This window comes from Propithecus coquereli, unplaced genomic scaffold (genome assembly GCF_000956105.1).
Source record: "Propithecus coquereli isolate 6110/MARCELLA unplaced genomic scaffold, Pcoq_1.0 Scaffold491, whole genome shotgun sequence".
NCBI classification, from domain to species: domain Eukaryota; kingdom Metazoa; phylum Chordata; class Mammalia; order Primates; family Indriidae; genus Propithecus; species Propithecus coquereli.
In genome coordinates this window covers 1,348,052-1,375,502 of record NW_012150741.1, presented here as the reverse complement: position 1 = coordinate 1,375,502, position 27,451 = coordinate 1,348,052, and the positions used below count along the sequence as shown (strand labels likewise).

Here is a 27,451-nt window from a genome sequence, read left to right as displayed (position 1 = left end):
GCGCCCTCCCCCTGTCTGGACAGCGGCACCTTGGCTGTCGAGGGCCCGCCAGGGTGATGGACAAGAGAGCACGCTCCGCAAGGGGCCTGTGGTCCCTCCCCGAGAGCTATTCCTAGCCTGGGTGCCTCCCCACCCCCAGTCCTTCTGTTTGACCTGACCCCACAGCTGGGAATCGTTTGCTGGGGGTGGGGCAGCCCCTGGCTATATAAGCCTGGACCTAGGTGTCCCAGGCACCCTGGAGGTCCAGCCCCTCCACTGCTGACCCCTGCAACTCCAGCCTGGCCCCCAGCCAGTCCAGCAGTGATGGAAAAAACCACCTCCGAGGCCCCTGCCTGTGGTCCAGAGGAGACTGCGTCTGAGTCCGCCAAGGTGCCCGCCACGGAGCCCCCCGGAGAAGTGGCAGCATCAGAGTCCCCCGGGGAAGAGCAGACTCCCAAGCCACAGGAGCCTGCCTCACAGGCCCCCGCAGCCCCCACGGCCCCCGCAGCCACTAAGCCTGTACCCACAAGTGAAGGTGAACAGAGGCGGGGCAGGTGGAGGGGAGGCAGTCGTCGGGGGTGGAGGGGGGCTCTTGGCCACGAACCTCTTCGTCTCGCCCTGGCTCCTCCCCAGACATCCCCAGTGCTCCCCTGCTGCTGACCCTGGAGGATGTGAGCCACAGCTCCGTGACTGTGAGCTGGGAGCCCCCGGAGAGGCTAGGGAGGCTGGGCCTCCAGGGCTATGTGTTGGAGCTCTGCCGAGAGGGAGGTGAGTGCTGAGCTAAGTCCTGCGTACATCCAGGGGGGCGGGCGTGGAGGGCGGCAGGGACAAGTGCCAGACCCTGCAGTCCGTCAGTGTGGGTTGGACATGGAAAGAGGGGGTGCAAGCATTGGGCCCCTCAACCCACCCACTTACCACTTCCTGCTCCACCAGCGTACCTCTGAAGGCGGGGGAATACGCAAGGGACCTCAGGGGCCCCTTCGGCCTCAGCTCCGAGGAGCTTCTGGATAAAGAAGGGTGGGGGACACCGGGCCCTGCTCAGATGAGAGGGAGGGAGCTGCTCAGTCTCTGAGAAGCCTGCGGGGGAGGGCGCTGCAGGAGCGGAGAGGCGGTGTTAGAGTAAGAGGCAGTGAGGAGAGAGAGGGGATGGGGGTGCTCTGGCCACATCCCTGCTGCCACTGTCCGCCTCCATGGCCCCAGTTCAGCTTGGCCTCTGCCTTTGCCCCTACCTTGCTGTGTGACTTTGCAAATGTGTCCAGCTCTCTCTGGGCTTCAGCAATCACAACTCTGGCCACAATTTCAGGGCTCTAACATCAGGTGTCTTTAACACCATTTGACAAGAAGTCAGGGAAGGGGACAAGGGGGGAATAAGGCCCAGAGAGGGAGGTCTCTTCCCCAGACCACCAGCAGGAGGGAAGCCCTGTAGAGGGGGTGCCCATGGCCACACTGCAAAGACCTCACACTCCTGCCGTTCCCCTTAGCCTCGGAATGGGTGCCTGTGAACGCCCGGCCCATGATGGTGACCCAGCAGACCGTGCGGAACCTGGTTCTGGGGGACAAGTTCTTCCTGCGTGTGGCTGCAGTGAGCTCCGCGGGGGCTGGCCCCCCAGCCACGCTGGACCAGCCCGTCCACATCCAAGAGAGCGTTGGTAAAGCCCATCCTGGCCTTCCGCTCCCCAGCAACCCCCCTCCCCCACAGGCACCTTTTCTGCCGGAGAAATTGAGCCCAGTGGGCAGAGGGAGCTGGGCAGTCACTTCCCCCACCCCACGCTCACATGCACAAGCCACACGCTGTCACCATCTTGCCTTAAGAAAGTTCCAGGTTCCTCAGCAGCAAGGGGCCTCTGGAGATCAAAGAAGCCATTTCCCTGAGTGGTCCATCCCCCAAGCATAGGGGAAGGGGCCTCCTGAAGCCAGAAATGAAAACTCAAGTTCCCCGGGTCACCTGCCTCAGGTGCTAAGAATCCACCTGTTCTTCCTCTGATCTAACCTTAATCCCTCCAGTGGCCATGGAAGCTCATTTTCTGCCTGTCCCCTGTGACCAGGGCTCCAGATGCACCCCAAGGTTCTGGAACAGAGAGAAGGCCTTGCTCGCCCCCGGTCCCCCCGCGGCCCTAGTGGGAAGAAAGAGAGGCCTGTGAACACTTCTCCATCCCAGAGCGCAGCGCCTCACGGGGACCTGGAGGCCAGCTGCTGTCCCCATTGCTAATATTTCTATTTGCAGGGTGCATTAACCTCAGTCCTCCCCTCGCTCCCCTCCTAGAGCTGATCGGGTTTCAGTCTGTTAATGGCAGTGAGTCATTTGGTCTGATCTGAGGTCTCTGGGGACAGCACAGTGCCCCAGGGTGCAGAGAGACGTAGGCAAGCAGGTGGCCCGAGGCCTTCTCCACCAGGAGGATGGACGGTTCCTGGCTGAGGCTGGGGCAGACCCCACAGCTCTGGACAAGGCCTCCAGGAGGAGGTGTCCACGGGAGGGGTCACGTCTGGATTCAGGAGACTCAACTCTGAGGCCTGAAGACGCGGGAACTGCGGGGTTAGGGAGCTGCGAACCGTAGACGATCACAGCTGGTCCGTCCCAGCCAAGTACATACTAAGGGACTCCCCGGAGGTCACCTGGCTTTTCAGTAGCAGTCCCAGAGTATGACGCCCACACGGGACCATTCGTGCCCCACGGCACTGCAGGGCATCTTTTCTGGCGGTGTTCAAAACCCGACATTCCCAGCCTTGGGGTCTGAGTGAGACTGGCCCCGCCTGGCGGCTGCAGGGTGGACCTGTTAACTCCAGCCTGGAGGTGCCGGGAAGCCCTCCTGGTTGGGAGGGTCCTGGACCTTCCCCCAGGCCGCAGGGAGCTGAGACTCTCAGAGGCCCCCGAGGCCCAGTGTTGAAGGAGCCAACCAGACTCAGTACTCATTTCTCAAAATTCCTCTGGTGGGGAGCAGGGGATTTCCTGGAGAGAAGAGGGGAGGAGGCCGTGAACAAATTGGGGACAGCCAGGCCCGTCAGAGGTAGGGCAGGGTGGGGCCTGTCCAGGATCCTTGGCTGCTCAGCTGTCCCTCCTCAGCCACCTGGAGCTGCCAGGCATTCCTGGTCCCTGCAGCTGTCCCTAGAGCGTTCCACAGTCCAGGCTCCCAGAGCCAAGTGCCTGCTCAGCTGATCCTTGGAGACACAGTGTCCTCACTGTCCCGTCCTCCCCTGCCCCGCGTGCTACCAACCAACTGCTGCCACCTGTTTGCTGCAGAGGAGTCTCAGTCTTGACCCCAGCACCCGCCCGAGGGGTGGGACAGTAGCCACTGCAGCTTCCCTCGGAAGGCCCATGGCTTCAGTGGTGGCACCTGGTTAGCTGATGGCCAGAACGTGGCTCCCTAGCATAGCGGGACTGAAACAGGACTTCAGGAAGGACTTCCCAACCGCGAGAGGAACAGACTGTGGGCGGGTGACAGAGGAAGAAGGGGGTATACCTGCCCTGGCCTCATTTAGGAAGGGAAAGATCCCAATCCTCCCAAGAGGGCCTTGAGAGACAGACGAACGGACAGGGTTTCATAAGGGCATCTCTGAAAGCCCCAGAGGGGGGCGCACTGCCTCCCTTCCTAGAGTACAGTCAACAGGTGCAGCACCTGCTCCCCGCCAGGGGGAGACAGAGAGGCAGACGGGGCCCATCTGGTGCTTGGATGCCTGGGCTCCAGGGCAAATCCCAGCCTGGCAGAGCGGAGGTGCCAAGGGAGTGCCTGGGATGCTTACCAGTTCGCACCACAGAGGCCCTGACCTCGGCGGCCTTAAGGGATTTGGGCTTCCAGACCCGGGGAGTGAGAGCTTCACCCTTCCCACGTGCAGGCAGCCCACGGCAGCCAGAGCACACCGGAGCCCTCCTGCCCGGCCAGCTGCCCTCACCAGCCGTCCCTACCCTGCCTCGGCAGCCCCCAACCTGCTACCCGCTGGTGCTAAGCCTAGACTCTTGCTTTGACGCAGAGGCCCCCAAGATCCGTGTCCCCCGCCACCTTCGTCAGACCTATATCCGCCAGGTGGGAGAGGCGGTCAACCTGCAAATCCCCTTCCAGGTGGGTCACCTCCACCTTCCAGGGGGGTTTGCCTCCACCTTCCAAGGGGGTCGCCTCCACCTTCCAGGGGGAGTTGCTTCCACCTCCCAGGGGGTCACTTCCACCACCCAGGGGGATTTGCCTCCACCTCCCAGGGGGGTCGCCTCCACCTCCCGGGGGGGGTCGCCTCCACCTTCCAAGGGGGTTGCTCCCACCTTCCAGGGGGGCTTGCCTCCACTGAGGTAAGGGACTGGGTGGAAGCCAGGCCCCCATCTGAGTTGTGTCAGGGGAGCCTAAGAAATGTCAGGATCTGGCTGGGACCCCTCGAGACGGCCTCATCCTCCCCCAGTTGTGCACAGGATGGCTGTGAGTCTCCAGCTGCAGACAAGTGGGTGGGCCACCAGTGCAGGCTGGACACCCGGGGACGTGCCTGCAGGCGGCACCTGTGGCTCCAGCCTCTGGGGTGCCTGCTGAGAAGGGCCAGCAGGGCGGGCTCCAGGGAGCCCTGGAGTCGGGCGGGTGCAGGTGCTGGCAGCTCCCTGTGCTCACCTGAGGGCTCCTCCCTGGCAGGGGAAGCCCAAGCCTCAGGCCTCGTGGACCCACAACGGCCATGCCCTGGACAGCCAGCGGGTGAGCGTGCTCAGTGGGGACCAGGACTCCATCCTCTTCATTCGCTCGGCCCAGCGCTCTGACTCCGGCCGCTACGAGCTCACAGTGCAGCTGGAAGGCCTGGAAGCCAAGGCAGCCGTTGACATCCTGGTGATTGGTACGGGGCCAAGGGACACAGGGCTGCCTCACCCAGAGCCCCCACCTCCTACCCAGAGCTGATGGCTGCTGGGAGCCGGCCCAGGGAGTGTGGCAGGAGCCAAACTTTGGGTGTGGGGACTTTGCGGCAGGCCTGGCCCTCACACTCTGGTCCCGCAGAGAAACCTGGAGCCCCCAGCAGCATCCGGCTCCTGGACGTGTGGGGCTGCAACGCTGCCCTGGAGTGGATGCCTCCCACGGACACAGGCAACACGGAGCTCCTGGGCTACACGGTGCAAAAGGCGGACAGGAAGACAGGGGTGAGGCTGGCGGGGCAGAGTGGGGTGTGGGAAGTGGCCGAGGCAGCTGGGAAGGCCCATCCCACTGAGAGTCTGGGGACAGGTTCTGGTCTAATTGCCACAGGCCCGACCCCCTCTGTGGCCCTTGGCAAGACTCTTTCCCCTCTGGACCTCGGTTTCCTCCTGGAGACTGCAGGGGGCGCTGGACGGGGTCTTCTGAGCACTTTCGAGCTCTGGAGCCCGTTGCTCAAATCTTAATGTACATCACCTGAGGGTCTTGTTGAGCCCAGGTTCTGATTCAGTAGGTTCAGGTGGGGCCCGAGATCCCCCATTTCTAAGAAGTTTCCAGGTGATGCTGAGGTTGCACAGCTACGGGCCACACTTTGAGTAAGAAGGTTCTAGATTTCTCTGAAGACCCCACAGAGGTCACCTGAGTGACCCAGGGGCCCCTTCTCCAATTCACATCCCTTGGATGCAAAGCTGGATGGTTCGGCCTCCCAGGGTTGGGGGCATGGAATGAGCCCCTCTAAGGAAGGGGCTACAGGGTAGGCAGGGAGGGCGAAGACAGGGCGACAGGTGAGGGTGACAGGCCGTCGTCCCTGCAGCAATGGTTCACGGTGCTGGAGCGCTTCCACTCGACCACCTGCACCGTCTCCGACCTCATCGTCGGCAACTCGTACTCCTTCCGGGTCTTCTCGGAAAACCTGTGTGGACTCAGTGCCTCGGCCACTGTCACCAAGGAGCTCGCCCACATCCAGAAGGCAGGTGGGTTTGCGCCCAGACGGGGACCAAGCCAGGGCCGGCCGTGCTGACGCTTACCCTGTCCTCGCCTCTTCCTCAGCGCCCCCGCATCCCTCTGTCTGGGCTTCAGCTGGGTGCCTGCCCCAGGAACACGTGCCGCCCCTCACCCCACAGCCATGCCACACGCGCACACCCCCACACAGAGGGGCAGTAAAGCGGCGGACGTGGTTGATTGACTTTAGCAAACGGCTCAGAGCAAACCGTGCAGACGGAAGGTGCCCGGGAGGCTGTGCGCTTGTTCTAAACAGTGTGTGGCTGCCAACATCGCAGCAGTCGCTGGGGCTCAGGCACAGGGCCCAGGGGAACTGCCCTGAAGGGCGACATGTGCATGGATAGCTGGTTTCTGCTGCGTTTGCTGAAAGAATGAGGCTCCCGCCCTGAGACACACCACACGGATGGACAAGAGAGACGTGGGTGTTTACTTGCGTCAAATGTTAAATTCCAGGCCCTTGTCCCTGCCACCCTGAATGCTCCGAGGCCCTCCCTGACCCAGAGTCCCTGTGGGCTCCGGAAGGCACGTTCTTTTTCACACCAGCCGGAGCTGCACAGAATTAGGAAGAAATTTTTGTTTAAAAAAGGAAAGCTTGTCGGGTCTCCAAAGACAGACAAATGAAATGTGGTGTCTCTGATTTGTGAGGCTCCATCTTGTGCGAAGATCCTCTCATCTCTCTGGTTTTCCTGCCTCTGCTCACCGCCCCGACCCCCCAGCCACCGCCTGGGCTTCCTCTGCTTTGGCACGTTCTGTCTCCGAGTTCCCACAAATAGGCCATGACTTGCTCCCCACAAATCCTGGATAAGGTCAGTTCTAACAGGTCTCCTTCACTCCTCAAATTCACCCCACTTTCTCCTCTGAACCCAGATATTGCTGCCAAACCTAAAGGGTTTATCAAGCGAGACTTCTCAGAAGCCCCCTCGTTCACCCAGCCCCTGGCGGACCACACCTCCACCCCCGGCTACAGCACGCAGCTGTTCTGCAGTGTCCGAGCATCGCCCAAGGTGAGGGCCAGGCCCTGCTGTGCCTGGGCTGGCGAGGGCCACTGGGGGCAGCAGGGTTGAGGGATCCTCCAAGCATCCCCACCTGAGCCTGAGGATGGCCTCAGCGACCCCACCCCAGCTCTCCTCCGACCATGCCTCCAGCCCAAGATCATCTGGATGAAAAACAACATGGAGATCCAGGGCGATCCCAGGTACCGCACCCTCTCTGACCAAGGCATCTGCACCCTGGAGATCCGGAAACCCAGCCCCTTTGATTCCGGCGTCTACACCTGCAAGGCCGTCAACGTTCTGGGGGAGGCGTCTGTGGACTGCCGGCTGGAGGTCAAAGGTGAGGGCTTAAGGAGGGTCTCTCCTTAAGGACCCTCCCATGGATGGGTGAGCAGGAGAAGCCCCCTCGTTGGAGCGGGACAAGAGGGGGCTAACAAGGCAGGAGAGGAAGGGCAGTGAACACTGAGGTCAGGCTGTGGGGATGGCTGTCACATGGGAGGGTGGCCAGTGTGGGGAGGGCATGTAACCGCGAGCCCCCCGCACCCCTCACCTCCCCAAGCTCTAACCTGCGAGATCTCTTCCAGCCTCGGCCACTCACTGAAGCGCCGTGGGAGGAGGCTGGGATGAGGACACAGGTAAAAGGCCAGACCTGCTCCCTCTGCTACCTCTGGGGGCGGCACGGAAGCAAAGGGGAGGCTGGGAGCAGGGGTGGGGTGAGAAGGGAAGGCGGCAGTCTGCTCAGGTTACTGGTCTGCAGCCACGGGCAATCAGCACGCACGTCCAGAGACATGCGGTGGTGTTACAGGGCTGGGCGACGCTGGTGGGGCCTGGAAGAGGGGTGATTCAGTGGATGGTCACGGCATAGAAGTCTAGTCCTGGCTCTGAGTGACCTCAGGCAAGGGCGTTTCTCCTTAGACAGTTTTCCCCACCGGAAAAGTGGGGACGGCAACCCCTGCCCTGCCTGCCCTCCCCTGGTGGTTCTGAGGCTCTGGCTAAGTGAGCAGGTATCAGAACTGCAGTGAGCGGAGCTCAGACCTGGGCGTGGGGCCTGAGGGAGGGGCCTAGGAGGGGAAGAGGGTGCCGCTGCCCCTCCGCACCCCCCTGGCATGCCCAGCTCCGCCTCACCCCAGAGGCTCACACAGCGTGTTCTCTGCTAGGTGCCGCAGGCCTAAGGGGTCAGGTGCCCCAGGCCCAGGATCAAACTCCACCAGTGCCCAAGACTCCTGTTTCCATAGCAACAGCTGATGGAACCACCCCTGGTGCATGCTGGCCCCCCGACCCCCAGGGGCTGGAGTCCGGAACTCAGGAGTGGGCCTGGCAGGCCCCAGCCAGCGGGTGCAGAGAGTGGAGCACCCACAGAGTGTGCACTGGGCGAGAGGCATTCAAATAAAGAGCAGTGGTGTTACCGTGTGGGGGTCTCCGTGACAGTGAGCATCGCCGCCTAGGGGGAGGTGCTGTGTCACCATGAGGGGTCTCCAGATATGTCACCATGAGGCAGGTGCCAGCAGGAGGGGTCTCAAGATGTCACGGGGGTTTCTGGACATGTGGATTTTCAAGATGTTGCTTCCTGACCCAGGGTTTGTGGCCCCACGTGTGTAACTATAGAAACAGACACACACTCTCTGGAACCCTCCTTGCTGGAAGGTCCCCCTCACCCTCCACTGCTTCTCCTCCCCGAGGCTGTCTTGTTGCCCTCCCACAGTGGCGGGGCGGGTGGCCAGCACTGCACTTTCCATAAGGGTCACAGTCTTTATTAGTCACGTGGGCCTCCCTTGGGAGCCAGGGGACACCCATCTCCAAGAGAGGGAAGGGCCTGGAGTCAACATTCACACTCGGAACCCGTCAACTTGACGACCACCTCCCCTCCCCCACCCCGCCCCTCTCCAGAGGGGCTCCCGGCGTGGCAGGCGGAGGGTTGGTCCTTCCCCAGACCCCTAAAGGCCTTGACTCCGTCCACAACAGAGCTTCCGGAGCCCCCGGAAACAGAACCGAATATCCTCTCGGGCCCCTGCCCCTGACCTCGCCCTCCCAGACAGGCAGAATTCGCCCAAGAGTTGGAGTGTCTGGCTTTCTCCTCTCCACGGGGCCCAGAAGCAGCAGAGATGGTGTCACCTGGGAGAGTCCAGGCCTGTCACCAGGGCCGGTGGCCCAGATGACAGGTAATTACGCTCCAGGCTCCTCAGAAAGCTCAGGGCCAGGAGGAGGACTCAGTGCTGCCGCCTGGTGGCTGTCTGAGACCAGCACAGGCCACGCCACGCTCACTTCCCAGGGCTCAGCCTGGGGTCCAAGGGCTGATGGAGAATAAAGCAAATGTCAGAAACGATTTCCGGGCTCACCCTTCCTACCTCTCCCAAATACGATCCCAGGCTGCCCAGGGCAGGGAGAGCAAGCACCCTGGCACCCAGTATGGCCTGGGGCACAGAGTCCTTAGCAGTGGACACTAAGGCTCCTTGATTCCTGCCCCTTAGCTGCTTCTGGCCACCTCTCCTACAGAACAGGAGAGAAGGCAAGGCCAAGACATGCCCCGCTTCCCTCCTTCCCTCCATCTCGGGGAGCGGGGATCCTCTCCTCTCCCTCAGCTTGGTCCCAGGGCAGCACCAGCCACACCTAAGACAAGCAGGCTCCCTGCTCTGCTGCGGGAGCCCAAGCACCATCTCCCAGTCTCGGCCTCCCCGGGACCTGCCCAGCCAGCTCTGGACTGCCCATGGGATGGCCGGGCAGGTGGGGGCTCAAGACACTTTTTCTCACCGCAGGGTGCCCACTTCCTTCCCCACGCTGCCCGCCTACGCCCCTGCAGGACCCACAGGTGCAGGGAACTTAGCTCCTCCTGCAGAGGCCCCCGCCCCATGGGCGCCTATCTCTCCAGAGCCTCCCACGGCCCACAGCCCAGCCGCGCGGGCTCGGCGACACCAGCGGGACGGCAGGCAGGTGAGGCCTGGGCTGGGCCCGCCAGGTGTGGCTGGTGAGAGCACAGGGCAGAGTCTAGTCATCGGGCCTCTCTTCCGGGAGATCCTCGTCAACCGGGGGTGCGGGCTGGCAGCGGAAGTGGTCGTTCCAAATCTTGAGGAAGGTGACCCGGAACTTCTGGATGCGGAAGGCGTAGACGATGGGGTTCATGGCGGAGTTGCCGTGCGTGAGGAAGATGGCGATGTAGACGAGGATGCTGGGCTTGCGGCAGGAAGGGCAGAAGAGGGTGATGCAGTTCAGGATGTGCAGGGGCAGCCAGCTGAGGGCGAAGAGGAAGAGGATGAGGGCCAGCGACTTGGCGATCTTCAGCTCCTTCCCATAGTACTTCTGCGGGTCGCCGGACGAGGCCGACACCTTCTTGCTGAGCTGCTTGCGGATCAGGTAGAAGACTTCCAGGTAGATGAGGACCATGAGGAGCAGCGGCGGCAGCACCCAGACGAAGAAGTTGAAGTAGACCATGTACTCCATGCTGATGACCTTCTCAAACTCGCACTTGATCTCGGGCTCGCCCACGCTGCCGTTGGCCGCCCAGGCCCGCTGCACCTCGCTCAGATTGTTCCAGCCGAACATGGGTGTGAGGCCCACCACGAAGGAGAGGATCCAGCAGCCGGCGATGGCCACCGCCGCCCTCCGCGGGGTCACCACCGTCTTGTACCTGAGGGAGAGGAGGGCAGGGTGTGAGGAGCTGCCGCCCAGCTGACTAGCAGGGCCCCTCCGAGGCTCACCCGGCCCCTGGGGGTCTCTAAGAGGAGGCGCCCTCCCCATCCAGGGCCCAGCGAGCGGGGAGGTGAGTGTCTTTTATCCACGGCCGAGTCTCCATGATCTAAGATTTAGGGCAGAGCTTGCGATGCACTGGCTCATGCTCCTGCAGAGGAAGGAAATCCTGATTAATGATAAAAATAACAACAGAAAATAGCAAAGGACTTCCTTTAGGTGTTTTGAGAAAATAACCACAGTAAAAATTGCTTACGAGTGCTCAGCACACCCCCCACCCCGGATATCCCCTCATTGCCTCACGACAGCCTTCACGGAGCGGGAAAACACTGGCAGCATGAGGACTGCCCCTTCGACAGATGAGGAAACTGAGGTTCAGAGTAGTCTCGTGGTCTGCCCAAGGCCACACAGAAGGTGGCAGCGCTGTCTGTGCTTCCTAACACACACCCACACTGACCAGCACGATGAACAAACCACCTCTTCCCCAGGGCAGGCCGACACACCGCCATTAAAAAATCCTTCACACGACCCCCCTCTTTTGGCCCCGTCCCACGCTCCCCTGCCAGGGCCCATCTCCCGCCTCCATCTTTACCTCCCATTCCCCTCCCGATGGCTGAGCAGTGCTTACCTCCTAAGGAGTTGGTCTCAAGAACCAGCTCTGTACCCCTCGCTAACTGCGAACGATTCTCAGGAAAGCACGCTAAGGTTCACCGAGCGTCTAGTGGGGCTGGATCAGCCCGTTCACTCGCTGCACGCACGGGCGCGTCCATTCAGCAAGCGCTTAGCAAGCGCTTCCTGTGCTAGGCATCGCTCTCTGGGCTGAGGATAAGATAAAAGGTCCTCGCCTCTACGTATCTCACATTTTGGCTGAACAGACATAACGCAGAAGAAAATCAGCAGCTACAGATCACGATATGTCCCTCAAAGGAAATAAATAGGATGATGTCAAGGGACAGAGCTTTCCACTCTTTTTCAACCGTGACACACAAAGAAGACAAAAACACTTGGGCCACAAGTGACAGCCCCTCCCCCTCACCAAGGGGGGAGATCCCACCTCCCTTTAAACCAATCTCGCCGGCAGCCATCGTGTCTTCTGCCCACACACTAGCCTTGGAGCGAGTGCCAAGGGCCGGGTCCCGCCCAGCTCTGCGCCAGTTGGCAGCAGCTGGCCTGGTTATTATTTTCCAATGCTGCTTCCGAGATGGACGGAGTGCTCTCCTGAGCACATAAACAGCGCCCGAGACTCAGCGGGGTAAAGGGGCAGGCTGTTGATTCTGTTTTCTCCTGTCCTAGGCCTGCAGAATCTGTAGTGCTCCCTGCATGACAATGAGACTTAAAGTCCCTCTTGCCCTGGACAGCACTTCTCCTAGACCCCTTGCCATCATCGAAGCCCACCTGCTGTGCGGAGGCTGTGAGGACGGGAAGGGGGACAGCTTGGAGGGTGGGAGAAACCAGATGACCCCACCCCGGCCCATCTAGAAGACAAGCACTAGAAGGGAACTTCGGAACCTCATTTCCCATCTCTTCACCATTCCACTGAAAACCCGAGGACCCTGGATGGCTCCAACCTGTTCAGAGTAGCGCCCCCTCCCTACCCTGGGACCATAGGACCCTGGCGCCCCAAACAAACCACCGGGCGCCTTGAGAGCTGGCCAGTTCACTCGTGCCTCGCTGAACTTTTCTTAGACCTAATCCTCGCTCTCTTGCTGTGTGCGAGGCCCATTCCCTCCTCTGTGTCCTCAGCAGAATAGCCAGGCCTGGGGCATCCACCGGAAGTCAGAGGACCTAAATCTGGGCCCCCAGTCTGTGACTTGCTCATTAATTCCTCCTCTGTGAACTGAGACCTACCCCAGAGGGTGAGGATGACGCTCTGTAAACACCCTCCCTACATCCCTTTGCCTGAGCCCTTATCCCTCCAATCTCCTAGACAAACGCACCCCTGGGGAGACGCCAGCGTCTCTGGAAGCTGAGCAAACACAGCCTAAGGACGACCAAAGCATCTTGCTCAGGGCTCAGGGCTCGTTCCTGATGACCTCAAAGTGTTCCCGCACGTCCTCTCAGATACAATGGAAGAAGTTCTGGGCGTGAGACTGTGGGGAAAGACCGAAGGAACGTAGGTCATTCTTTCCAGAAAGAAGGTGGTGGAGAGAGGTGTCTGGGCGGAGGTGGAAGGTGGGGCCGGTCCCCAGGAGAGCCTCCGCAGAGCCGAAGAGGCTGCAGCGGCAGAAGGGAGGACTGGCAGCGCCCTGCCCCCCATGCCCGTCACGTTTACCATTTACAAAGCCCTTTCTCAGTCATGTCTCAGGTCATCCCCGTCACCACCTGTGCGGTGAGCGCAGCAGATAACGGGACCCCCATTTCACAGATTGGGAACGTCACTTGCCCAGGTCGCCGGACTCCAAGCCCGGCTCTCCTGCTGGGCACCAGGCTGATGGTGGGTCATTTAGATGGGGATGATTGGCAGATTGAGAACATCCCTTGCCTCAGAGCCTTAAAATAGGAATGTGTGGGCACCATTCAAGGAGGGTGTCACCTGGAGTCAGTGGGGTGACCTCTGGTGCCACGATCCAGCCTGAGGATTGGGGGGCCTAGCCCAGGACACAGATCTGGGCAATAATGACCTATCGAGGGCCCCAGGTGGGAGAGAGAGAGGAGGCAGCTTCTAGCTGGAGAGGTGCTTCCCTCCCCCTCCTCTCCTCGCCCTTCCCGACTGCCTGGAGCCCCGGGGTTAAAGCTTTCCTGGGGCTCCTCCAGGACCCAGTCCCAGCAGACCCTGCAGCTTAGGGTATCAGTTCTCATCTGTTTTTCTTGCTATTTTCTCCTTGGTGGGAAAGGGCTGGAGGCAGGACCTCGGCTGAGGTGGGGCAGGCTCTCACAGGAAGGGTGGCCTCCCAGGGCCAGGGGAGAAGCTCACCTCTCCTTACACATGGGAAAGGGAAGCAGAGGCTGCAAGTCCTGGGGCGCACGTGGGTGGGGGCATGTGGAATGTCCCTCCTAAGGCAAGGCCCAAGGCCTCAGCGTCCCCAGGGGCTGTGCCGGGAACTGGCCAGAGATGGCTGCTCCCAGGAGCGTGCAGTCTTAGACAGACATGGAAGGGGAGCAACCGAATGGGGACATTGAAACACCAAGTGGGGCCCTGTCCACAGGCAAGCGGGGCTGACAGCTCCTTAAAGATGTAATTGATGCAGCCACGGAGAGCCGGCACCTCCGGCACCTCCCCATGGGGCATAAAACCCACCACCAGGGAGACGTTCCTTTGGGTGAAGAGTTGCCCTCTCTGTGTGTTGTTTTGAAAAGCTGAGATAACAGAGACTCCACAGCGTGAGTTAGTTTGTTGGTCGGCATCTTCTTATTGATGAGGACAACACGAAAAGGCTGGCAACCTGGAGCAACGGGGTGGCAGAGGCCCCAGGAGGGGAAGGGATCACTTGGGCAGGGGTGTTACACTGAGCCTCTCCGCGCTGCCGAGAGCCAGCCTGGCCACACAGAAAGGGTTCCAGGCCATGGCTGCTGCGGAGCACGTGAGTGTGGTTCAGAGGGGGAAGTGAGGGAAGAAGGTCTACAAATCCCGCATCCAAACGGGGCAGGGCAGAGGAAGCCATTGCTTCCTCGCAGGACACCCTGGCAGGGCTGCCACAAGAAGGGAGGGAGATTGTGGGAGCTAAGTGAGGCGGGAGCTCAAAAACAATAGTTCACTGGTGGATAATAATAACACTAGCGATGCTGACAAGAGCTGACGCTGACTTCTGTGTGCTGGGCACTGACCTTGCAGACGCGATTCCACTGACGCTTCAGCACGGCCCACGAGTTCGGTACTACAGGCTGAGCATCCCTGGTCCAAAAATCCAAAATTCAGAATGCTCCAAAACCTGAAACTTTCTGAGCACCAACATATGCTCAAAGGAAACACTCACTGGAACATTCCAGATTTCAGATTTTGGGATTAGGGATGCACAACTGTCGAATATAATGCAAATATTCCAAAATGTGAAAAAAATCCAAAATCTGAAACACTTCTGGTCCCAAGAAGAATTCTGGATAAGGGATACTCACCCTGTATTATTTATTATTCCCGTGTCCTGTGTTTGCAGTAACTGAGACTCAGAGAAATTAACACACACATAGACAAGGCCACTCAGCCAGGAAAAAGCAGCTACAGAATTCCTAAGACTGAAATATGTCCAGGTCCAAAGCCCGTGCTGGTCCCAGCTCTGTCACTCTGGGAGATGGAGGATGCAGGAGGCTGGGAGGGTAGAAGCCTGGAGGAGAAGAAGGGAGCTATGGCCTGGCCCCAGGTCACCTGCTCCGGGAGATCTCCCCAGACCAAGTAGCACCGAGGGCGCCGTCAGCCTTGCCTGGGAGCCTCACTCCTCCCCCGGAGCCTGGCCTCTCTGTGAGCCGCCAGAGTGACCTGTTCCTGTGATGTGCCACCTAGTATCTAGTTGGCTGTCCTGTTCCTGCTGGGGGCAACCAGGCAGTTGAGACTCTCCCTTTCGTTTATTAAACAGATATTCATTGAGCACATTTCCAGTGCCAGGTTTGGGAATATAGAAGAGAACAGGCTGTCGTGAAAGTACATTCTATAGGCAAAGAGACAGGCAATAGATACGCAAACAAATAAACCTGATCGTTTCGGAGAATGAAAAGGTCTATCAAGTGAAATCAGCAGGACACCATGAGAGCGAGTGACTGGGCAGGGTGGCCTCTCTGAGGACGAGATGATGGGCTGAGAGTCAAATGATCACCAAAGAGCCAGAGAGGTGACAATCTGGGGAAGAGCCTTCCGGGCAGAAGGTGGCACCAGGGAAAGGTGCCGAGGCCGGAGTGGGTCTAAGGAACAGAGAGAGGGCAGGTGCGGAGGAGCCTCAGGAGTGTGGGCGAGAGAGAGGCCAGCTCAGTCTGCGACCTGGCCAGGGACGGTCACCTAGGGCTGAGAGGGCCACTGTAAACGTTCTGGGTTTATTCTAAGTGCAGGGGGAAGCCATTTTAAGAGAAAGGAAAAATATCATCCAATTTCTGTTTTTAAAAGATAGCTCCAGCTGCTGCCTGGAGAAGGTGTCGCCTCAGGGAGGGAGGGTGAGCAAGAACAGCAGCCAGAGGCGGTTTTAGCCATCGGGCGGGAGATGGGGCGGGGGCTGTCTCGTTGGTGGCAGTGGAATTGAGGAGAAGCATATGGCTTTGAGATGCATTTGGGAACAGGGCCAACGGGCCCTGCTGCTAAGTTTGGATGTCGCTATGGTTTGAATGTGTCCCCCAAACTTCATGTGTTGGAAACTTAATCCCCAGTGCAGCAGTGTTGAGAGGCGGGACCTTGGAGAGGTGATTAGGTCATGCGGCTCTGTCCTCTATAGAATGGGTTAATGCCATTATCACGGGAGCGGGGTCCTAGAAAGCACGAGTTCAGCCCCCTTTCCTTCTCTCTCCCTCGCCCACGGGATGCCTTCCATCACGCAGTGACACAGCAAGACGGCCCTCGCCAGATGCGGCCCCTCAATCTTGACGCCCCCGCCTCCGGAACCGTGAGCCAAACACACTTCCGTTCATTATCCATCACCTGGTCTCTAGTCTTCTGTTACAGCAGCGTAAAACGGACTGAGACAGATGTCCAGAGACGGAGTCATCAAGGTGACTCCCAGGTTTTTATCCTGACCACTGGGCAGAGGCGGTGCCCTTCCCTGAGTCTCTTTGACACCTCTCTCCCTGAAGGGCCCGTCCCCTGACCCCGAGCCCCAAGCCACTTGCCCATGAACTCCACATCATGCTACCAGACATGCCCTTGTGTGCACGTCCCACCTCAGGGCCTTTGCACTTCCTGTTCATCTCCCAAAATGCCTGGGAAGGCTCATTCTCCCCATCCAGGTCTCAGCTCAGATGGCGCCTCCTCGGAGAAGATTCCTGACCACCCTGGAAAAACAGTCTCTGTCACTCTGTACGCTCTTGCCATGTTTAGTATCCCTGAGAGAGCTTTATCACATCCCAAACTTTTCTCTCCCTCCCGAGCACTCTCTCTCTCTCCCTGTCTCTCTCTCTCTCTCTCTATATATATATGTTTATTCATTTATTCTCTGTTTCTCTCCAGTACAATGTAAGCTCCATTAGGACAGAGTCTTTATTTTGCATGCTCACCACTGCATCCCCAGTCCCTAAAACAGTGCTCAATAACTATTTTTTGAGTAAATGAATAAATACATGTAAAAAAGGATTCACAAATTCGTATATCCATTTATTCAGAAATGACTAATTGAGGATCTACCATATAAGTACATCCCAGGGAGCTGGAGGCAGGGATTAAAGGGTAGGTTCAATTAGAGAGGTCAGATTAGAAAGGCCTGGCTAGACCAGAGGCAATTACAGTGCCCTGCATGAGGAAAGTCATTCCTTGGTCCACTGCCCACCGTGCTGGTAGCTGTCGGGGACCTGCCGCTGAATCAGACAACTACTGGTCCCCTGCTTGGGTCCTGGGTCACAGGCTGCTATGACAATGGCCTCTCATGAAAGGTATGAGCCAGTGCCGCCGGGCCCCCAGCCAGCCAGCAACATGTCCACGGCCGTGCCAAGCCCCAGCGATGCCCCGCATACCGTGAGGCCCACAGAGGCACCCCTGGCCAGCATGGCCTGCCCAGAGTCCTCCAGCCTGCAGCCCAGAGAAGGGTGTCTCCTTCTTGTACTAATTCCCAGCAGGAGTCATGGGAGCGCCTGAGCTCCTCGTTGGTCCTTTGCCTTGTGAATAGTCCCCTTTCATGGATGAGATCACTTCCAGCTGGAGGCCAACTGTGCGCAGAGGGGCAGCCTCTCCCCGCCTAGAGCCCCAGAGGAAGGCTCTTCCTGGATACCGCTGGGGACTGATTTTTAGGCTGACACTAAGCACATGAACAATAAGCCTCCTTAGCACAGGAGAAGCTCAGGATGCCATCAAAGGGTGAACGCACATGGGACCCAGGCAGGCAGACTCATCGACAAAGAAAAGAGAAGGGGGAGGGGCACTGAAGAATTCCTTGGTGAACCGGGAATGGTCAAACAGGACGGCGCAGAGCAGCCGCTCCATCACTCCGTGGACAGGACTGGAGGGTATGGTCCTGAGGCTGCCTGTCCTCCGCTTGCCCTTCCCGCACTGCCCTGCTCGGTTTCACAGTGGGGCTGGCCCCGCAGACTGCGCTTCCCCAGCTCCTGGGTCAGTTGGCTCCATGGGAAACACTGAAGCGCTGGAGGGATGGGGAGAGGGAGAGAGCTGTCCACGTCTCTATCCCAGACGGTCCCAGGCCTGGTCACGTCTCCTCCTTGGCTCTACCTTCCACCAGACAGGCCCACATGGGCCCCGCTTCCACCAGCCACCTGCAGCCCTTGGGCTCTGGGACCGCCATCTTCTCCCTTTGCCCTTCAGCCGAGAGGTGGCTTCCTGTTTTGCTAATCTCTGGGTTACCTCGCTCTCCCCTGTTTGGTCACTCGGCTGCTTCATCACCAATTCCTGGCGCTGAAGGACCTCAGTTGTAAACACCTACAAAGATTTCTGTGTTCCTGGGCAGACCCAGGAAGCTGCAGCAGGAAGAACTGAGTGTATTTATCCCAAAGAACTCCCTGCCAGAGGTCTGAGCAAACTGACCGGACTCTTAAACACGTGTTGACTCAGAAGAGGCGAGAGACAACCGCGTGGTGGGCTGGAAAATGTTAAGCGTGGCTCTGTTTGAGGGCAGGGTGACAAAATAGCCTGTCAACTGCTGAGACTGGGGCAGGGTCCTCTGGCCTGGTGTCCCTGCCTCTCATCACCTGCTGTCACCAAGGTGCCGGGCAGGGGTGTGGGGCCGGAGGGTCAGCGTCTTTCTGCAGCTCTGCAGTTTGAGAGGTCAGGGACCGAATCCTCCATGCTCCCGGCCCTCGCCTTGGCAGAGGAGGAGGGACATTTCGTAGCTTTGGTCCCCTCTTTCCTGCTTCCCTTCTTATCAAAGATCTCAGCCACTTGAAACTGGAAACTTGGATCTCGAGACCAGGGAAGTAGGGCTTTCAGACTATTAAACTACTTCCTGCAGAGAAATTCTTCCTCCCAAAGGAGAGCAGGAAACCAGATACAATCAAAGGCGCTGGGCACACTCCAGGGGCCAAATACTTAATAGTAACATTGCCCGGGGGAGTCTGGTTCGGGGCCCTGGGGAAGGGGCAGGATGTCTGGGGCCTAAAAATCCTGCCTTGAATCCTGCCCACTTGGGCTCTGTGGCATCACCTGCCATCTGGAACATTGGGGTCCACCAGTCGCCAAAAGCGGGGCTGAGGCCGACACCCCCAGGGCCAGCACGCGGGGCTACAGAGAGGAGGGGCACACACTCTGAGTGCCTCAACAGAAAAGAGCTGGATAAATTGATTAGGTCATTAGCGTAATGGCCTTGGAAATAGCTCCTGGTCACTTGCTGAGGACAAATAACTCCAGCCTGGTGGGAAGTCAATTAGGCTCGTGTGTGTGACTCAGTCACACCCCCATTCTGAGCAACCTCCTCCACCGTCCCTCCTGCAGATTCAGAGCCCCTTTCCGGGCACTGGGTGTGCAGACGAGGCCCAGCCCCTGAGCAAAGGGAGCCCCAGTCTGACGAGGGAGCAGCATTTGCTGCCACATACAAGGCAAAGTTCCCGGTAAACTCCGGACGCAAAGGTCACACAATGACAGACGTCACAAGCTCTGCCGCAGACCTGCGTGCCTCAGAATGAAGCACCTCCTCACTGGGTGGCATTTGCTCAGTGTTTCTGATCTAGAGGCGGCGGCAGGGGGTGGGGTGTAGGGGGAGGGTCTTCGATTCGGGGGAGGCATATTTTCGAAGTGTATTTTCCCAGGATCCCCATCCCTTCCCCCCAGTCCGGGGCATATCACATTGTTCCTGCACAGATGACAGTTGGCCCTCAAAGATTTTGAGATGCAGCCACCTCCCCTGACCCCAAGGCCAGGTACAGCCCCACATCCCAGTGAGGGGTGGTCCTTAGGGGGAGGATGTCTGAGCCGGACAGTAAACTCAGGAAACTGGACCCAGGCCTCAGCATTCCCAGCTACTTTCTGCTCTGAGGTTTGATTCTCTCCAGCTCGCAGGAGGCCAGGATGGCAAAAGGACCAAGGCCAATCGGCCCCACCTGCCGTGGGTGACTGATTCTGACTCATCCAGTGGGAAAGGAAAAAACCATCCCATCTGCATCAGACTTAATGACCTGTGAGTAGCTGGTGCAGCGAGGCCTCACTGGGATGCCCGCGGCAAAGGGGGCAAAATTCCTCTTCCAGCGGGGTGGGGAGGCCTGACGTCGTGGGGGAAGGGAGCCGACGTGCTCATTCGCGTTCCCATAGGCCTCTCTGGCCTTTGCAGAGAATCCTCCAGCCCCACTGGCACATGGGGAGGGCCAGGGCAGGAGGGAGCCAGAAAGCCGCAGAATTCCCCAGGCTTGGGAGAGCACAGGGAGCCCACGTGGACCCCAAAGGAGGCCAGCACTCCCGCGGAACACCTCGTTGGGTGGCGATCAGGAGACCCCAGTTTTGGTGCAGGCTCTGCCAGGAGTGAGCTGGCCTTGGATGAGACCCTTCCCCCCTGGGGCATCCGTGTCCTTGTCTGGATGACAAGGGATTCGGTGAGATATTTTCCAAGCTCTGGAAGCTCATGGTTCCCTTCCTCTGGAATGTGACAGATCATCCTCCACGGAGAGCTGAGCTCAGCGGTAGCAGAAGGGAGGGGGGAAGGCTGAGAAGGGAGGGAGAAGCCCCGGGGCCAGGGTAGAGGGGCACATGTGGCTCCCCAGAAGTCAGCCCCCCCTTGAAGGATTCTGCGCTCTATCTCTGTGGCCCCTGGAGAGGAAGATGGGGAGCAAGACAGGATGTAAAGAGAAATATTTGCTGAATGGACAAACTAACGAATGAATGAATGAGCGAGAGGTGTGCCGTGGAGTAAGATCCCAGCTCAAACCGCGGCTGCACCTGCTCACAGCCTGCGGCCGCGAGCAAGTGACCGTCCTGGAGCCTCGGTTCCGTGCTGGGCTCAGTGAGCCAGGACGCGGGCGTAGCAGGCTCACGGAGGGGAGGCTGGCGCGCTACCTGGGCATCCAGCAGACAGCAGCATGGGTGCCCATGCCTGTCACCCCCAGGACACCCGATTCTATTGGAAAATATGGTCAGCCCTGGAGGAAATACAAAACAGTTGCAGGGACATAGAAAAACAAAAAGTTACTGCTGTTTCGCTTTAGAAAGCCGGTCCCACGGCCTTCCTTCCTTTCTAGTTTGCAGCTGGCTCTCTCACCTAACGCCACCTGGGTGCAGAACAGGTCTGTGCTCCCTGGTCTGATTCGAGTGTCTGAGCCTGGGCTGGGGCGTGGGTAGGGACTGGGAACCTGCTCAGCCCGGCACTAAGCCCTGCACAAGGTCGTGGAGAAGCCACCACCTGGGTAACCCAGGAAAGCTCCCTTGAGGAAGCAGCTGGCGTGGGTACTGGGGGTGGGGGACGTGGACCCAGGGGGTGCCGCAACCTTTTCCCATCTCCCTTCCACGTCTAGAACCGGGGGGCTGGGGCATCTGCTGAAGGCCTGTCCACCAAGGGACTGCAATCCGACCCGTTGCGGAGACCCCATGCAGACTCCAGATCAGCCCACAGGCAGCGGCTGGGGTTGGGACTCAGGTGGACGGGACCCAGCAGGTCAGATGCCTGCAGAGAGCCTGGAGTCACAAGAGAAGGTCCCAGACTGTCCTGGCCGGGGAGATAGGGTGCTGCTCTCACAGGGCTTGGCTCTTCCTCTGCTCTTACCGCCTGGGCCTCAGGGCTCCCTAAAGCTCACAGCATCTAACCCTCTGCTCTGGAAAAGATTCAACAGATGGCAGGACGTGGGAGAAGGACAGAGAGGACAGCTCTCCACCTTGGAAATCTTTCCAAAGAAAGAGTCCACCCCCACCCTCAGCTCTGCCTTCTATAGCTTATACTTCTACGTCCGAAAATCCTGCCCAGCGTCTAACTTCAGTCTCTCCCGATGCACCAGAACCCAAGGAGACACTGCTCTTGGGACCTGGAAGAAGCGTCATCATATTGTCCCAGGCTCTGGCTTTTCTCCCCACCTCCTGTCCGGATCAGTGGGGTCTGGAGCTCAAATAACAGCAGTAAGAACCCCACCCCCACCAGTTACACCCAGCTCCCAACAGTTTTCCCTTGTCTCAGCTTGGTGTCTCCTGATTCTTCCTTTGCCCCGTGTCCTACCGCATGCATATTCACCAGGCCCCACAGTGTGCAGGGGGGTTACAGGAAGTCATAGGCCAGGCCCAGTCCAGGAATCAGCCCTTCCCAGCCAGCAGACACCCAGGCCAAGGCAGCAGCACAGGGAAGAGTTTAGCAACAGGCCAGGCACGGTGGCTCACGCCTGTAATCCCAGCACTCTGGGAGGCCGAGGTGGGTGGATCGCTCAAGGAGTTCAAGACCAGCCTGAGCAAGAGCGAGACCCCGTCTCTACTAAAAATAGAAAAAAATTATCTGGACAACTAAAAATATGTATATATAGAAAAAATTAGCCGGGCATGGTGGCGCATGCCTGTAGTCCCAGCTACTTGGGAGGCTGAGGCAGGAGGATAGCTTGAGCCCAGGAGTTTGAGGTTGCTGTGAGCTAGGCTGATGCCACGGCACTCTAGCCAAGGCAACAGAGAAAAAAATAGAGTTTAGCAACAGCTGTGGCCCCGAGCCCACCCCACTCCCCGGCATTTGCTCTAGGTTACCCCTCTTCTGCCTCAGCTGCAGGGATGGGCTGGGCGAAGGAGGGGCCAGACGCACAGAAGGGGGGAGGGACCCAGGCTCCCCCAGGTGGATGCAGGTAAGATGTAGATCCACCTTCCCAGAGCAACACGCAACAGCAGGAGGCAGGTTGTTAGGTCTCTTGGACTCCCTCCTCCTCCCCATGCTGGACAATCAGAAAAATTCTTTGTTTCCCTCCATAACCATATAACTGCAAGTATCCTGAGGGCAGGGACCAAGTCCAGTTCAAAGTGATCTTCCAAGCACCCATCACAGTGTTAATCTTTGGCACACAGTAGGCACCCAATAATATTTGGGGAAGGAAATGGAATCACATAAAATGCTCCATTAAACCAGAGAGGCAGAAGAAGAAGAGGAAAAAAGAAACAAAGAACAAATACAATGAACAGAAAACAGGGACAAACGCAGCAGATACTCAGGCAACTATATCGATACTCGCGGCAAATGTGAATGCGGCAGGAGGATGGATGGAGGAAGCCAGGCTGAGGCTTCTTGCTCATTTCCCCAACATCCCTCCCGCAGGCGGCAGAGCCCTGTGCCCAGCGCCCACAGACGAGGGACTGGCCTTCTGGAGAACCTCCAAGGTTTCCATTTGAAGGTCCTGCCTCCATCACCCCGTCCCAGTATCTCAAGCCACTTAATTAGGTGGTTCTAGCAAAAGTCTAGCCACACTTCCTCCTGCTGCCAGACCAGCCCCTCTCCTCACTGCCAGGCCTGGGTGGAGGTGGAGAACGGCCTGTTCTCCTGCAGGAGCTGGCCTGTGCCCCCATCATTTGCGCAAGGAGAATGGAGCAGCATGTAGCTGCTGGCAGTGTCCCAGGGCAGGGGCCTGGCAGGCAGCTTCTCAGGGTGGATCAATAAACTCAATTTCAGTCACTTCTCCCACTTCTGCAAAGCCCTATAAATCACTCCCATCGGCCACGACCCTGGATGGAGGAAACTCGCATTATGATGTGTGTGGGGGAGGAAGAAGCTTATTCAATCAAAGCCTTTTTTTTTCCATCCACCATTCACGAAAACTTCAAAGTGCTGTGCTCAGAGCTGGAAAAAGAAGATGCAGACAGCCAGCAGTAATGGGCCTGGGGGAACTCGACCAGGCAAGAATCAGGCAGGACCTGCACCGCAGCCACGGTAGGGGGGCAGCCACGAGAGCAGTAGCAGCAGGGACACATGGCGTGGCGGGCACCAGAGTGGCTTCCCTCCCCAGCTGATAGAAACGCACACACTCTGGGCCATTTGGAAGGTCCAACCGAGGGCCTCCTACTTTCAAGTCCTGCAAAGGCCTGACCACCCACACCTCTCCCTCCCTTCCCAACCTCCATAGCCCGTTGCTGCTGTCTCCAGCAGAGCACACTGGTTGGCTGGGAGGCCAGGCTCGCGGCAAAAAAACAGGCTTTTGACAGGCATTAGAGGGCTGGATTCGAATCCGACTCAGACCTGCCGTGTCAGTGAGTCCCATTCCCTCTCAGAGCCTTAGTCTCCTCGTCTGTGCCGTGGAGCTGACACCGGCCCAGCCCACCTTCCAGGGATTCCGGAGTTACCATCTGGCACCGAGCTTCACATACAGTCTCTCCAGTGCGTCTGTCACAACCATCCTGGGAGGACGGCGTCCACCTGCACAGGTGAGCCTGGGTGACTTGCCCAAGGTTATACAGCCAGTGACTGGAACTGGAATTGCAACCCAAGTTGGCTCCTCCAAAGCTGGTATTTTGTTTGTTTGTTTGTTTTATTTGTTTCCTGGAATTTTAAAAAATATTTATTTTATTTTCATTGACAATAATTGTGTAAATTTATGGACTACAATGCGATGCTTCGATATCATGTATACATGGTGGAATGACCAAATCCAGGTTTCAAAATTGCTGAGAGGGTGGATTTTAAAGCTGGTGTTTTGTGTTTCCTGCGCTGACTTCCCCAGGAGGCTGCGAGGAATTCGAGGACTCACCTTCCCCAGCATCCCTTACTGTCTGAGCTTCTCAAACCGTAGTGTGCACAGCACTCACCTGGCGCCCTTCTAAAACAGATGATGAGTCGGCAAGTCTGGCTGTGCCTGAGACTCTGCATGTCTGGCAAGCTCCCGGACACGCCAAGGCTGCAGGTCCCTCACTAAGCTCTGAGTCGCAAGGCCCACTGGCACTCAGCCTAATATTTGGCACAAAAGTAGCTCTCCCCGCTCTTGCTTGGGGAGGGGGTTGCTTGAGGAAGCCCAGAAAAAGAAAGGCTTTGTCTTGGATCATGCAGGAAATAGAATGCAAAGCCCTGCGTTCAATCACAGATCCACCAGTGTGACCAGTGTCTCTTAATAGATAGCCACCTCCGCCACATGGGGACAGAAAAGGCCAGGAACCAGGATGTGAGAAGAAAGAGGGCAAGAGCTTCCCCACGTCAGCAAAACGATGGTGGCACATCGCAGCACCCCCGGCGAAGCACTTCCAAACCGGTGATCCTATCTGATACACACAGCAGCCTGTGAACTAGGAAGAGCAGGTTCTGTTGTTACCACTTTACAGGTGGGAAAACTGAGGCCCAGGGAAGTTCAGTGAGTGCCCAAAGCTACAGTTTGGCAGGTTAGTGTTTGACCTGAAACTGAACCTAGTGTCCTCTGCCTCTGGGCCCGGTGCTCTTTGCAGGAAGCACTCCACCTGTGGGAGTGGTAGCAGAGAGGGACTTTCTGGGCCCCTCGCAGCACCCCGCCCCAGCACCCCGCCCCAGCACCCTGCCCAGGGCCTGCTGGACTGCATCGCCGGCCCACCTCCACCACTCTCACCTTCATGGACCGCGTGGGATTATTTCTGCTACCATGATGCTAGCAACACCTCCTGATTTAGCCTCCCTGTGCTTGTGACTGAGGTAGCCGTGCAAATGAGCACATGCAGGCTCCGGGCTGCAGAGGGGCAGGCAGGGCCTGAAAGAACCCAGAACCCAGGCCGGAGCCAGGCCAGGCCAGGCCTGTGCCTACCAGCTCTCTCCATCCCAGAAACCTCAGCCCTCTCAGCTTGGCTGGTGCTGAGTTCTCTTACCTGCAAGATCTTGTAGTATGTCTCCCCCTCAGCCTAGAAGCTCCCCGAGGACAGGAGCTGTGATTCTTCACTCTGAAAATCCCAGAGGACAGTGGCAAGGAGAATGGACTATGTCGCAAATCCCATTGACTTTGGTATCTGGCAGACACATATTCAAATCCCAGTTTTGCTACTCGCTAGCTGGGTAACAACCTCCAAGATACCTAACTTCTCTGTTCTCTATGTATTTGTAAAGTGGGGTTGATACCAGCCTTGCAGGACTAAATAAAATTAAATATGCTACCACGGAAGTCACCCAGTGCTGCCCTGACAGTGCGGAGATACTCAACCTGTAGGCGCCCGTCCCCGCCAGACTGCACGTCCTCCTTCCCCGGGACCTTCTGGGGCCAGGCAGCCCCCTGGGCTCCTAGAGGAGCTGGAACCGGAGGGGAGGGGCGCATCGGACATTTCCGAGGCACACGCCGCAGGTGCTGTGTCCAGACCGTGGCAGAGCATCCCCTCACCTGTGCGCAGGCCTTCGTTTGCCTCCCAGCCCTGCCTCAGCCACTTCCCCAGCCGGCCACGCTCGCCGGCTTCAGGCCGTGGCACGCTTACGAAGGAAGTCCTCGAGCCACACTGTCCACCCCAACCGCAGCAGAGACAGACAGACACGCACGCCGCTATCCAGCCATCCTCCACCCCCCTCCAGACGGCAGGAAAGGGGAATGAGCCCTGTGATATCGGAGAGAGACGTCGGTTACACATCTGTTTTCACGTGCAGTCCTCAAGTGAGGTGTGCATTACTGTCTCCGTTTCACAGATGTAGAGACAGGCTCAGAGGGAATGGCCGAGGGCTCAGAGCAAGTAAGGGGCAGAGCTGGGACTGGCAGACCGGCTCGGCCAGCCTGACTGCAAAGCGCAGGCCGTGTCTGGCCCTCAGGAAGCCCTCGGGCTCCGTGCCTCCTGGCACCACCCCGTTTCCGTCAGACCCGCGCACGGCACTCGCCAGACCCTTGCAGGCAGCAACCCTGAGACGTCAGGCGGGGACCCCTGAGGAGGATGCGGTGGGAGCGGGTAGGGGGCACATGGCAGCCTCGGCCGCAGCTCGGGCCTGCTGCTCCCCAGCCCCAGGTCTCCCCTGTGCTGGGCAGACGGTGGGGAGTTGGGGGGATCAGTTGTCTCCCAGCGCCCCTGGTTCTGGAGGGGGCGCCCTAGTCCTTGACTCTCCTCACGGGTACGCCCCTTTTTTTCTTCCAGCCCTGCCTGTGGACCGAGTCTAAACTCCTGACCACGGCGCAGGGAGCCGCGCCTTGCGCTGCGGGGAGGGAACCCGCGGCGGGTGAACACGCAGCCTGGCGCCGGGCCCCAACCCGCCAAGGACGGGGCAGTGCCAGGGCCCCTGCACAGGAGTCGAGTGTGCCTTGGTGTCTCCTCCCACAGCCAAGGCCGCACGGGCAGGGAGCAGATGCTCTCTGGGCCCCACTCTTCCTGTCGGGGCACCCCCAACGCGCACCCCCAGAGCCAACTCACCCCTGAGCAGTGAAGCCGTTCCGCCTCCTGTCCAAGAGCACAGCCTCACAGACAGCTCTGTGCGGCAGAGACTGGACTGCTGCCTGTTCCCCAAACGTGGAAACGGAGACCCAAAGGGGCAAGTGATTTACTCATGGTCGCCCCGCAGTCGGTGTTGGAGGCAAGACTCAAACACAGGTCTTTTCACTCATCCCCTCAATCATTCATTCAGCAATTCTGGCTACACTCGGCAGCTGTGCGGCTGTTAGCGGGTTCTTTAATCTCTCTGAGCCTCAGCTTCCTCACATGGGAAGCGGGGATATGGTTTACCATTCGTATAAAACCCTATTAGTGCCTATCCATAAAACATAAAACTGTGCAAGGATTTAAATAAGATTTTCCACATAAAGTACGTAGCACAGGGCCTGGCAACCCCGTGCTCAGAGTCATTCCTGTTACCAATTGTTCAGAAGCTGCCCGCTGCTGTGGACGTCGAGATGAACGGGCTCGTACCCCACCCTCACGCTGCGCACAGGCCAGTCCAAACTGACAAGGGCTATGTTAATCAGGAGCTCAGGGAGCTGTAGGAACATGCCGGCAAACCAAAGGGGGCTTCCTGGAGGAGGTGTCATCTGAGCTGAGTGATGAAGAATGAATAGGAGGCTGGGTGCAGC

General features: G+C 58.6%; 2 protein-coding genes across 3 annotated transcripts in view; one reads left to right on the top strand and one right to left on the bottom strand.

The window, feature by feature from the left end:
- The first annotated feature begins 252 nt into the window (after window positions 1-252).
- Window positions 253-7,477, top strand: MYBPH (myosin binding protein H). Its single transcript, XM_012655924.1, has 10 exons — window positions 253-514; window positions 613-747; window positions 1,461-1,628; window positions 3,946-4,034; window positions 4,584-4,779; window positions 4,938-5,077; window positions 5,662-5,821; window positions 6,717-6,853; window positions 6,995-7,181; window positions 7,426-7,477. Exons 1-10 carry the CDS (start codon window positions 304-306, stop codon window positions 7,440-7,442), a joined length of 1,440 nt encoding a protein of 479 aa, XP_012511378.1. The 5' UTR covers window positions 253-303; the 3' UTR covers window positions 7,443-7,477.
- Window positions 7,478-9,353: 1,876 nt separating this feature from the next.
- Window positions 9,354-27,451, bottom strand: part of ADORA1 (adenosine A1 receptor) — a 33,082-nt gene continuing 14,984 nt past the window's right edge. For both annotated transcript variants that reach the window (XM_012655921.1, XM_012655922.1), the window contains one exon: window positions 9,354-10,463. In XM_012655921.1, coding sequence (XP_012511375.1) covers window positions 9,824-10,463 — 640 coding nt within the window. In that variant the 3' untranslated portion in view covers window positions 9,354-9,823. The remainder of the gene's footprint in view (window positions 10,464-27,451) is intronic.

Coding starts and splice junctions, on each gene's coding strand:
- MYBPH (XM_012655924.1), top strand. CDS start 304: ATGGAAAAAACCACCTCCGAGGCCCCTGCCTGTGGTCCAGAGGAGACT. Junction 5,078..5,661: donor AGGCGGACAGGAAGACAGGG/GTGAGGCTGGCG, acceptor TCGTCCCTGCAG/CAATGGTTCACGGTGCTGGA. Junction 5,822..6,716: donor CGCCCACATCCAGAAGGCAG/GTGGGTTTGCGC, acceptor CTCTGAACCCAG/ATATTGCTGCCAAACCTAAA.